At 40.9% G+C, this 13,558-nt stretch overlaps 1 protein-coding gene across 1 annotated transcript in view; it reads left to right on the top strand.

Annotated features, from left to right (window-relative positions):
* The window catches only part of plxna4 (plexin A4), a 208,183-nt gene that overhangs the window by 25,963 nt on the left and 168,662 nt on the right, over nt 1–13,558 (top strand). Inside the window, exon 3 of the mRNA XM_020652671.3 lies at nt 7,123–7,305. Coding sequence (XP_020508327.2) covers nt 7,123–7,305 — 183 coding nt within the window. The remainder of the gene's footprint in view (nt 1–7,122; nt 7,306–13,558) is intronic.

The raw sequence follows: 13,558 nt of genomic DNA, 5'->3' as shown, positions 1-13,558 counted from the left end.
TTCTGTTTGGCCAACCTTTGACTTTGAATTGTGTTGTCTCTCTGTGCTGACCATCTCTCCATCACTTGTCCTCCGTCTGATTGTGGAGCTTAATCAGTGTCTGCTGCTGATGAGTCAGTCTAGGCCACATCCTCAGGAAGAGAAAGGCTAGTGGATTCATTAAGAACATCCAGACTGCCCCCCCCCCCTTCTTTCCCTCCTTCCCCCCTTCCCTTCCTCTTCCCACTTCACCCCACTTCATCCACATATCTGCTATCCTGGCTCGCTAATTAAATCTCCATATATGATACCACTTGTAAAAGGTCAGAATCCATCACAATATCATTATTCTGTGATTAAACAAATGTCTTACCCTTCCTTCACTGTACTCTGCTGACTGGCAGTGGCATCCATCTAAAATCAGGGACTGAAATGGGAATTTCTTCTTCCGTTTTTTTGCCTTTTTGGCTGGTTTTAAAAGAACACTTTGGATTGATCTGTCTCATCTACATCTCTTACTCCTAGCTTTACATGTGTATTCTTACTGTGCATCTCTTGAACTTGCATCTTGCCTCTGACATTCTCCTCTACTTGTGATGTCTCAGTTTGCATCTTAAAGCATCCTGTGTTAGTTTGTGCTTTGCCTATCCAATATTTATTCTGTGTTTTAGCTGCCCAGCTCCCTGTTGGCAGTGAATCAACAAAATATGACAATTAAAAACCGGTTCCTCTCATGGAAACCTGCAAAAACAAGTTGCAAACTCATCTTTGTCTGTAAGAAGTGTGTCGACAACCTATAGAGCTACTAACATATCCGCTAAACACAAGTTTTCTGCATTTCCCAGCACTGTTAAGCATGACTGGGCACTTCCTTACATTATCAGTCCCACTTTTCTCTTTCTTGCTTCAATGGTGTACCAAGATTTTGTCACATCTTTCCTGAGATTACATCACTGTCAGCCATTAAACCACCCCTGTGTGTGTGCACCCATACATATATTCTTTCTCTCTTCAGTTCTTATTATTGTTACTGGTTTTCCAAACAGTCCCCAGGGTGACATACAAAGAAGAAGTTAAATCTACTTGGTGACAGCTCTTGTGCTCTGCATTGAGACTTGTGCATTGAAGCTGAATTTGAGGAAAATTCAGTCAGAGTACTGCAAAAGAAAAATACTCTCATGTTGGGACTGGCCTTGAGATAATAAAATGAGAGTGAACTTTCAGCCATCAGAATGACTCCTGCTCATACTAAGACTATAACACTTTTTTGCGATTATATTTTGGCTTTTTTGCCTTTATTCATGGAAAAGCTGGAGTGAAAGAAAATAAGGGGGAGAGAGAGTGGGTATTGCCTTGCACCAAATAGCGCCAGGACTGGGAATCAAACCAGCAGCCAGAACTGTACTCATACCAGTACTGTAGCCTTTATACAATGCTCTACTAATTTACCAGTGCACCATGAGACCACAAGTTGAAGATAAAGGATTAAAACTTTCACTTCAAATCATTTTTAAGAATAATATATCAGTGTGCCTGTCTCAAAGTGCAAGTTAATATTTTTGTATAACACAGAGTACGGTCTAGACCTGCTCTTTTTGTTCAGTGTCTTGAGATAACATTTGTTATGAATTGGCAATATACAAATAAAGATTGATTTTGTTTACTTTTCATCTTAATTTAACAGTGACCTGCCAAACATGCTTTTCTCTTTCTACTATTTCCTGAAGATGCATGTATTTCATCCTAGAAATGTTTTACTGCTTCTTTTAGTCAAGGTAACACATTTGTACATATGAAATCTGAAGAAATTCTCTGTGGCTGTAAGAACAATCAACCGGCAGGAGTATGATGCTGTGGCTTCTCTTTCATTTTGGCCTTGTGCATCTCACTCATTCTGTTTCAGCCTTAAACAGGCAGCTAAAAGCAGAAGAACCCTCAGATGGCTCTATCGCTTTTAAGGTTGGACAGTTTCCACAGCAGACAGTTTTTGTTAAGAGGGAAATCGGAAAACAATTTTTGCAGACAGGACACAAGTGGGAGAGCAGATTGTGCATTTCACTTCTCCCTGTGTGTGTGTGTTTTCTTCATAGTGTGTGTGTGTCATGGTGTGCTCTGTCACGCGTTGCTAGTGCAATGGAGGGCACCATGGATCAGTAGTCAGACAGAGTACATTTTGGCAGAGTAACCAGTGGTCTGTCTGACACACACGCAGACACACAAAGACACATACACCCACACACACTTTTTACTACTGGACACACACGAATGAGGTAGAGCTTCTTTTGCACCAAAAAAAGTAATTATTTGATTCTTTCGCTTTTTAGACAGAATAAGGAAAATACAAACACATTTTATTTAAAAAGATATTTGATAAAGAATTTAATTTACTACAGTGCCCTAGCCAAGATGGGCAGCAGCACATTAAACACAGATCAACATATCCTGAGTCACAGAGCAGAACAGTCATCAGGCAAAGCATCTACAACCTGATGCGATCTTCCTCCAATGACGGCTTAAAAAATGTCCAATGACTAGCTCCACCAGACACAATCCTCCTGCAGCAGATTCCGAGCCGCAGGAGCAGGATACCCAGAACTCCCTTTCCCTATTTCAAGACACACTTTTGGGACATTGGCAAGAAGCATGTTTTGTGACTGAGTCACAGAGCAAAGAATATTAGATCAAGTACTTTCCACATGAATTGAATTACACAAGTATGAGGAAAGCAGATTATTTATTGCCTTAAAAAAAAAAAAAATAAGGACATGCTGCATGGAGCAGTATACAACTATTATCATCAAATTTATCTGTTGCCAGAAAGTAGTGAACTTTGAGTAATTCTTTAAATAACATTTTACATTGGAAATGTATAATTTGTATACATGGATCTCTTTAAAGAATCAAAGAGAGCATGCTTTAGATGGTTTCTTTCAATATGAACTAAACATTCTCCTGTATAAGAATAAACACATTTTCTCAAATGACTCACATCAAAGTGACTTTCTCTTGTTCCAGGAGTCATACAGCCAATGTTTTGGTAAAGCTAAATTGAATGTTGACATTATATCTTACAGTGAACACTGCAAACCCACTTAAGTCATGACATAATTTTCTAGTGCGGCCAATCACTCTGACAGGTCAGTCATTTAACACAGTAGGGCTTGAGGAAATACTGGATGTCTGAGGAGCTAATTACGCAAAGAGCAACCTCCACCATTTTTTAATCTTTCCTCCCTAGATTTTCTCTCCCTCGCCTTTCTTCGTAATGGAAGTTTTCCGTGTAATCACCAACATCTGTACTCTAAAAACAAGCTGATCATGAACATCAAATGTTACATGAAGACTTTTTACGGTTAAAAAACTGCAGAATCAGCTTACTTTAATACTTGGTGGAGGAAAGTTGTTAAAAGTGCCACATGGAGTATAATAACTGCATTAAAAATGAATAGCCAGAAGTGCAAGAAAATTGACTCTTTGGAGCATTAAGCAGTGACATGAAGTGTAATGTCTCTGTGGTTTTATGTGTGTCATTAACTTAGTGAACTTGCAGCCAATAGAACAGGCCCTAGCTATGTTGAAGCCAGATTAGGCCATACATCAGAGTGGTATGAGAGCAGATCTCTTTCAGTCCTCGCTAATCACATTGAGCAATTCTCTCTCCCTGTCTCCCGCTCTCTTTTGCGCGCGCCTACTGCCCCCCTCTCTTTCTCTCCACTCTGTATCTGCTGATCCCTCTGCACAGTCCAGAAGAGAGCTCTCTTTGTGCTGCTGCTGGCAGCCAAACACAAGCACAGAGATGGATATGGCTGAGAGTGACCTGATTCTGCCTCACTGCCTGGCCTCTGTCCAAACACAGAGCCTCTCTCATGTCCCTCTGTCTTAAGGGAGGAACCCCCCTAGCTTTCTCCTCTATTGCTACACTGCAGGACACTGACTAAAATAGCTACAAGACCTAAACAAGATTTGAGGTCATAGTTAAGTAATTTTGGGATCTTAGTTACCTTGGTTATTTAACCTGCTCTTTTGGTTTAGTAACAGTATTCAGATGTTTACAACGAAGGGTATATTCCTCAAGAATCATCTATTGATTACCGATATGATTACATTGTTTTTATTCTTTGGCTCTTTAATGTATTAAAACCAATAGTCAAAATAAAATGCCTGAATAGTCTTATATTAGGGCAGCACTCCTTTTGGTGCATGCAATTAATCTGTTGTCAATATTGCTTCAAATTTAGTTTTATATTGTGAATCTATTTAAACATTTTGTTGGTGCCCACAATATGAACTTATTTATGTCTACGAAGAAACTACTCAAATCAAATCTGTGTAGTCTAGCAGCTCCAGAATGAGGTTCTTGGAAAGTAAAAGACAGGAAAAATGAAAACTCTACATCAAGGTTTATATGTCGACAGTGTTTGATTATGCTTAGAGAGCTTGTCCATCAAAAGGTGACACATAGTGTCATGAAAAGGCAGCGAAGAATGGTAACCTTGTGAGTTTGAAAATGCATTAATGAGACGAGATGAGAGAAAGAAAGGGGGCATAGGACATGATAGAAGCAGTGACAGCAGAGTCTTATTGGCAGACAGTGTCAAAGGCTACATTGATATTATTCAGTATTTTGACTGAATTCGTCTTTGGCATCACAACTACAAATGTTATGTTCTGCTGGTGGCATAATGAAAATGTGTCTGCCTCCCGACGGGGCTGACAGACAGAAAGTATATTTCATTAGATTTCAGAATGCGGGACAGAGATTGTGACTGTGATTGGCAACCGGTACAAATAATACAGCATGTGTCAGTGACAAAAGATGAAAACACGCATTTTCACACATGTAATAACTTCCCCTCCTTGCACATGCATCATCCCTCATTTCAAATGTGTTGACAGAAAAGACAGATCATTTGAAATGACTTGAAATCATGACTTAATCATGAAAAAACTTTTACCTTCTCTGGAAAGTAAGCAATCTTTGGAGAATTGGCTGCGCATTTATTATCTTTTAAGGCGGCATTCAATCATGGAGGATGCAAAAACTACAAAGTGCTCATTTTTCTTCTGATAGACCCTGTTAACCTTTGAGCCCTGCTGCAATGAGTTTAACCAACAGTAGTATGGAGTGTGTCTCTTTCCGTGTTTTACTCTTGAACACGTAGAAATACAGCTCTACTGGTGTGTCGAGAAAACGTTCAGTTAGTGGACACTAGTGGAGTTTATGTTGGCTTGTATGTTAGAAAAGCTGAGGGATGAGAAATTGTTGCCTCAGACAGGAAGGTGGAGTGTGTAACTGCAAACAAGAGGGAGATTTCACAATGTTTTCTTTGGGAGTACCCCTGCTTCTCAACAGAACACTATTAATTCATCAGCTAGACACTGCAATAGCTTTTTTTTTTTTTTTTTTTTTTTAAATCTATTTAGTGTCTTCAGTTTTTTCCCTCTCCTTCCTCCTCTATCTATCTTTGGTTTTGTTCCATTCTCTCCTCATCTCAACCTTCTAACTATATGTCATGATCTTGATCGAAATTCAGGTCATCTCTATCGATCACTCGCACCACTTCATATAACCCCCATGTTATAGCCTCAAGCTAATCGTGGCCTAGACTGGCCATGTTCCATTTGTCTAATGAAAGCAAACTTCATATTTCCTCGGCGGCTGTGTCCGATGATGATGGCCTTTAGTGAAAGGTTGTGAGGAGACACTTGGTGTTTGCAAGATTGATCGAGGACCGAGGGGGTGCACTTTGGGAGGGGGGGGGAATAAGACATAAGGTAGAGGACCCCCCCCCCCATCTCCACCAGAGCATCCCATATATGACAGCTATAACCATCAGGCCACTGAAGATCTGAAATGGTTTGATGAGTTTAAACAAAATAAAAGCCAAAATCTCTATTCTTACTCTCTAAAAAAAAGACTCTCTATAAAGATTTTCTATAAACTTAAAATTAGACTTTACTGAGTGTTGTCTAACATCAGCTGACATGTTTCTTTTTGATGTTGAATTTAATTTCAGATGACCTTTTTTTTTTTGTTTTTAACTTCAAATAAGCTAATATTTCAATCATTAGCATTCCACCTTTGCTGTTCTTGACATAATGTAATTACAGATCTATTTGTTTTTCATAAATCCTACCCACGTTTTCACCTTACTACTATTTTTTGTGCATTTAAAAAAAAAAGGAGAGTGTGTCTACTGCCAAGCCAGCTCACTGCATTGCTAAGCTATAAATCATGAGCTGTGCCTGCTTCAGTCCTAAACCCAGTGTTTCAAATCCATCCATACAGACAAAATAATGACCAATCCCCAGCACCATTATTCACTTATCACAGCCCATAAGTCATTCTGCCCACACTGACTGGTATGAATATTACCCCCCGGCAGGATTAAACACATGTAGGCAAACAGAAATTGTACAGGCACAGAAAATGAAACACACACATCACCATTGAATAACAAAATCACAGCATGTCCACACAGAAAGCAGAACAGATGAACCTTCATCAAGAGTCTCCTAACTCAAATTCTGTGTTTTATGCTCAGAAGCAACGTGGTGATTTGCCTCAGTTTGACGATGCAGCACCTCTATTTTTGTTCTTTATATTTAACTTGGTTCACTTTGAATCACTTCACACTGAATATCTTGCAGCAATGGCATTTCTGCAGTGGCTGTTGCATCGGGTGGACAGTGGGGAATTGTGCTTGACAGAGCAGCCTCTGGCGCTGTTACACAGCTCGAGCCTGACTGCAGTCTTCTATCTTCATCTCTCGTTTACTGTTTTCTACATTTGCTGTTTCTTGCATTACATTTACAGCATATAAACAATCATCAGTCACAAATTCAAAATCCATAGCTGTCCTTTATGAAAATACACTGAAACTAGGAGACATAATATTGATTTGTATGTTAATTTAGCTCAAGCTCATTCTTTGCCATTTATCAGGTTTGTTGTACTGCCTTATACTTCTACTCTCAACTTGCCCGTAACCTTCTCCCAAGGTCCCTGTATGACATAGAGCATTGTCAAAAAGTGTTCTTTTCTTAATCCTGTTATCAAAATCTTTTGTATTTTTTTAGTATTTATGAGGAATATATATAAAAAGATCTTCTAAAACTCTCTCTTCCTTATTTCTGCTGCAGCTCTTGACCATTGATGACGACTTCTGCGGCCTGGACATGAACGCGCCATTGGGCGTGTCTGAGATGGTACACGGCAAGCCCCTCTTCTCTGACGGCATTGACAAAATGACCTCAGTCATCGCCTACGTCTACAAGAACCACTCGCTGGTCTTTGTGGGCACAAAGAGCGGACGAGTCAAAAAGGTAAGGGGTAAAAATGTATAGGATGAAGGGAAGCAGATATGGCAGAATTGATGAGGGCAGAGATTTGGTTTCTCTCTGTGAGAATGTGGAGTAAGGGCTGGGAATAAGGGACTGCTGGATTGGAGGAAGGATAGTAGTAGTAAGGCAGATTGACTTTCAGGCAAATCAGCTGAGTTGGCTGTATTTGCAGGAAGAAGAGGTGAGTGTGTGCAGTGTGTGAGAGAGAGAGAGAAAGAAAGTGTGTGTGTACTTCACTGTGGAGAGAATTTTAGTTTGTGTGTGTGCGTGTTTTTGAGGAAAGGGGGGGGGGGATCAGGAGAACCCCTGAGGGGGGTTTTATTTCTTGAGCTGGGCCTATCTGGTATCTCTCAACATCCTCCTCATCCACTGCACCATATATCACACATACACTCTTAGTGTATCAGTATCAGGAGTATCTGCTGTACTTTTCCTTCACTTTGGAATCATAGAAAATCCAGAGCCCTGGGGGCAGATTGTAGCACACATCAGCATGTTGCAAACTTGCTGTACAGCACAGATCAGCATGTTGCCGAATTGATTAGAAAAACTTTCTTTTCTGTTTCTTGAGGCTAAATCAGAAAAGGAAGAAATATATCACTTTTTTTAAGGTGTTTTATACCTACCTTAATGTGCAGTATCAGACTATACAGTTTAAGTCACGTCTGTCTTTAGAAGGAAACATTTCTATACATTTTTATACACTAAATAAAGGGATAATTATCAAGAAATTGATTGATAGGTTGATATAGACTTAGACTTAGACTTAGACTTAGACTTTCTTTATTGTCATTCAAACTTGTACTTTACAGTGCAGATAAGAACGAAATTTCGTTGCATTTGGCTCGTTGTAGTGCAGGATAAAAACAGCAGCATGTATTTACATATAAAAAATAAAAATAAGGTGCAGATATAACTTTATTATCAGACAGAAGTCTGAAATCCTGTCTTACATTTACCAAATAAAAATAATAGAAATTTCCTAAATAGAAATTTAACACAACATTTCGGACAACAAACAGATATTTAGATGCCTTTGATGGGATAATCTCTTTGTTCAATTTCAGAATTGTTTGGTGTACAAAAGAGTCCTTCAGTCTGACCTCATGGTATTCTTGATTTGTTTGTTAATTGAGGCCATTTTGTTGTAGCTTGTGGGAGATGGAGGACTTTTTTGCAGCCTGTTGTCAGTCATAGTCTTTGTGAGCATTTGGACCATAACAGTCTCTCCCTTGAAAAACATGTCACATTCTGTGTGACAGCAAAGCCCTCGGCTCAACAAGATTTGTCCCTTCAGAGTTAAACAGCACTGGATAAGCTGGGTTTTGGCATGTTGTGGCTCCCACCTTAGACTCGCCTCGTGCCCCTGTGGCCTCCCCCGCATGGCAGCCCTTTTCACTGCTAATAGGATGATGCACTGCTGTTAGGTGTGATAGAGGGGAGGTAGCTCCTGTGCTCTCACTCCCACTCCTCTTGCACAAACACACACATGCGTCACAGGGCCATGACTGAGAGTGATTCTGGGGTGGCGCGGCTAGGCCGGGGTAAAAAGGGGGAAAAAATGGTATTATACGCAGATGGAGGACGTTGAGAAGGATAGAGAGAGTGAAGAAAAGAAGATGGTAAAGTTTAGAGAGAAAGACAACATTACTGAAATGCATGTTTAAAAACAAGCAATAAATATGTGCAGCTGGTTGAATAGAGAAATATAAAAGAGAGTTACACAAAGGTGTGATTATAAATCAAGATCAAGCTATGGATGTGGAGTGTATACACTGGTTTTACTTTTGTATTGGTCAGTTATGGGCCCCTTCCTGTGTTTGTTGTTGTTCTTCTTCACAGAAGCAGAGTGGTTGAGGCAGCAGATTTCCATGTTGTAAGACAATAACTAACACGTAGGCAAATCGGGGAATATGTAATGACTTTTAATGTCTGCTGCTCAGCTGTGCTGAGGATTGTGACTAAAGGAGAGGGAGTTTAGTGGGTTTTAGTTTTAAAATGATCTGAACGTGTTTTCTTGGTTTTCAGAACATTGTTATTGCTTAAGGATGTTAGAAACAATTATTTTCCCCTGGTTATCTTTTGTTTTTTTTTCTTCTTCTGTTCCTTGGCCTCCATCCAGACATCCCTCCACAACCACATATTGACACTTATTGGATTTTTGCATTGTTGTCATGGTATACTCAGCCAAAGAAACCCCACGGAAACACAGCAGCTTTGACAAAAGATGATCAATATTCTTTGTCAACACAGGCGTACACAAATGCACACACAGCCCCATTACAGCCACATCCTCCCCTCCCATGTACGCACTTCCCCTCCCCTATCGTTAACTGTATACCATTAGATGACATCACAGGCAATAAAAGACAACAACAAGACAATAAAAGGTCTGAGCTTCAGTCCACCTCCTTCATCAGTGACTTTATAACCCCTCAGCTAATGGATGTTGATTTATATACACTCCTCCACCTTGTTCCATCCCTCACTCCCGCCGCCCCCCTCCTTCATTCTCTCACTTCTATTTACTCTATTTGACGGTAAAAGAGTGTGGGTGATCGTTAATGCAACTGTGTTTGGGTGAGCTAAATGTTAGTGTTTACAGGCTCACGTTTATGACATCATGATGTTGAGTAGGGCAGGAAGCTGAGTGAATTAAATTCAATTCGCTTGTGAAATCATTTTATATAATGCGGGTGCGAGTAACATTTCGATCGTATATCTTGAGACATGGTTGTACTTGGACTATCAATAATGTGTGCTTTATTAGCCCCTGGCTAAAGCCAACCTTAACTGGTAAGATAAAATGCTCAGACCTTACCCTCACCCTTACTTCAACCTGAAGTAGATCATTTAGAGAAAGCAGGGTAGGGAGAGACTGCGTCAATTAGACTCCATTAATATTGAGTATTTTCATGTTTCTGTGGAGTCTAGAAGCTGTAGGTTGTGGTGGAGTCATTCTCCTGGAAAAATCTTAACATCATTGTGGTTGGATGGAGATAAAGTGAATTGTGTAGCTGTTCTTAAAGATGAGCAGGAACATGGTTTTGAAGATTTGGGGACACACGAGTGACAGAAAATCTGGAAAAGAAAGGTTAGCCGGCAAGATTTTTTTTTTTTTACCAATGAAGGAGAAAAAAAAGAGAGAAAGCATGATAGAAGCTGCACCTTCTCCTTTCTCCTTATTCCTCTCTTTCTTCACCTTTGTTTGCCCTCTCCAGTTAATTTACCTCGTCTCTTTCTGTTTATCATTCCTTCTCCCCGCATCTATCTGCCCATGCCTGAGTGGAGCTGCTGTGAGAGCTCTTTGATGGCTACCTCCTGCTATTGGAAGTGAATGGACCATATGGCTTCTGTCCGCCTGTCTGTCGGTCAGTTTGTGTGTGTGTTGGTCTGTGGCTTTTTAAAGAGATGGAGATGTGATGGAGATAAAAGGTTGGAGCTGGGTGAGATTTAAACCCATTAAATGCAGGTCAGTGCTCAGCAGCAGGTCAAGGGGAAAGCCTTAACCCCCTGCAGGCTTTGGTTCACTTTATGGTCATCTGGTCAAGCCACACATTAGCATGACAGGTACTTGTCTATGTGGACACACATGCAAGATACGTATTCTGCACACCACTGCATGTATCCAGATAAACACAAAAGCATACATCAATGAACACTTACACCCACACACACTACGTACACACTGTTGGACAAAGCCTGGCCAGGAACCTCCATGGGGCTACGGATTGAGAGGTGGACTAGGGGACGAGAGGGAGGTGTGAAGGGAAGATGTGGAGAAAAAAGAGAGGGAAGGGATGAGATTGAGGGCCACCTGCAGAGGTGCTAATGCATCTCCACTCTGTCCTTCCCAACGGGGGAGCATTGGCGCTCAATACAATGAGCAGCTAACCTTGAACTTGACATAGACAGAAGCACAGAACTGAGCAAGGCATTGATGCAAAGATGGCAAGGTTGAAGAAGCTAGGGATACATCGGTGTATGTGTGTTTGTGTTTCAGTGTCACTGGATATGAGTGGTTTCTTTAAGTGTTGCCCAAGGTAGTGTCTGCAGCAGATACATACACGGTTATGGAGTAGTAGTAGTATAGGGGAAGAAAGAGAGTAAAAAAACATGTTTTCCACAGAACATTTGTCGGCATTTGGCCAAAGGCAAAGAGCAGGGTGTTGGGTTGTGACAATTCGTTCACCTCTTCACCACAGGCACTACTTTTCAATCTGTTACAGTCAGACAGAAAAGAGGGGAGAAGAAGACTAAGATGCAAACAGAAAGGAGGAAAAAAAGGGAGGGTGAAACATTTTTGCGATAAAGGAGTGAGGACATGAGAGATGGATAGCGTGGCAGATTGGTGAATGAATGGTAGTTCACAGGGCTATAGCTCCTTGGTGAAAGGGAGAAAACCTTGCAGGAGGACTGTAGTGAGAGACATATGTCTTTTAAGGTTGCCAGGGCAAGAGCGAGAAACAGGTCAATTCCAACGGTGAATGGTTAATGTTTGTTGTTGGGAAGGGAAAGGTCAAACTTTGCCTTTACCTCTGCCAATTTTGAGCAATCTTTTGTCCTTTCACTACCTGCCTGCTGTCCTCCTCCTCCTCCTCACAACATGCTATTTATTTATGTGTCATGTAATATTCCCAGTGTTGTTTTCCTCTGCCATTTCACTCTAGATCCTTCTCCTCTAGTTTCTATCCATGCCACACTTATCTCGCTAAAATCATTATCATTATCATGATTAATTATCATTATCAAGTATCGCATATTTGAAAAGAAGTAAAAACAAGTAAACATTCCTTTCTGTATCATCCCATGTGGGTATAAATGAAGATACTGAATCCTTATCATCAGCACTGCTCACTGCTCAACAATAATTTCAACTTTCAAGCCTATTCAGGTATATAACGGCACGCTACATTGATTGAAATATGTGTCCAGTATGTCCTTTTAAACTTAATACTGGCATGAATACAAAGTATTTTGTTTTTTTTCCTGTTTCATAAATGAACAAGGCTTTGCTGCTAGCACACTAGATTATGAATAGATTTATGCTTGTCTGGGTGTTAGAGCTTTAACTTGAGATATTTATTGCTTTGGACCAGTCCCATATGTTTGGTGAGTTGATTGTGTCCTTGTTTTGTGTGTGTGGGGGTATGTGTGTGTTTGTGTGTGTGTGTGTGTGTGTGTGTGTGTGTGTGTGTGTGTGCTTGTGTGATAGGTTGGTTAGCCCCAGATGCAGATTATTGAAATGGGCTGCGCTGAGCCGTGGTCAGTGGAGCAGAGGATTAACTGCTTAGAGCTAATGATGAAATATGCTTTAGGACGGGTAGGCATCGTGTGTGCAAGTGTGTGGACAGTCCTTTATGATCCAAGCCCCACTCCCCTGCCTTGTCATGCTATAAACACAATGCTCTGCAACACAGGTGTACCCACACAGCTACCTTCACCCTGCATAGTCGTCATTACAACCCCACCCATTCTGGCCAGTGGTCTAAACCGCTGCTGTACTCAGCCAGTATTCCCAGAATGTCAATGTTCCCATGCTCTTAAGTATTCCTCAGCAGTCTTACGCGTTGCCTTGGAACTGTGCTTGTGTGTGTGTGCTTCAACTCCCACACCAGCTACCGCAACAGCACACACTAAAGCAAGCTCAGTCGTTGGTTGCCATGGCAGCAGAGACTGTTCTACACACAGGAAGGAATGTATAGAAGACACACACATACGCACAAATCTGAGAGTTGTGATACGCTGTGTATTTAATCCCAGAGAGAAGCTACTACAATGGACTAGGAGCACATTAGGATGATCTGATGTGATGATAGTGGGTTGTTAGTCTATGACAGGTGCTGTCCACCTCACAGCTGTAAGGCCGATTGAGCACACAATATTAATGTGGTGTTGTTTTCGTCTTGCTGTATTAACCACTGACTGTTATCCAGCTTTTCTGTGCTATTTGTTGTTGCTACAGAGAGGCATGTCAAGGAATAATTGACTGTAAAAGTCAATGGGAACCCCCCTGCAGCCCCTCATGACCCCCCCCCCCCCCCCTTCACCTTGTGCTTCATTCTGCTTTTCTATTTTTTGCCCCATTGTTCTTGGCCAATTGTTTATGCATACATCTTCTGGTAATTGCACAATCTTTGTATAGGCCCCCTTCCGATGTCAAATTCCTCCTCTAGATTTACAGTGTTGGTAAATAGTGAGTGTGCCATGATTGCATTTGCATCTCAGAGAGTAC

This window comes from Labrus bergylta, chromosome 23, assembly GCF_963930695.1.
Source record: "Labrus bergylta chromosome 23, fLabBer1.1, whole genome shotgun sequence".
NCBI classification, from domain to species: Eukaryota; Metazoa; Chordata; class Actinopteri; order Labriformes; family Labridae; genus Labrus; species Labrus bergylta.
The sequence above is the reverse complement of the archived record's forward strand: the minus strand, read 5'-3'. Positions and strand labels throughout refer to the sequence as shown.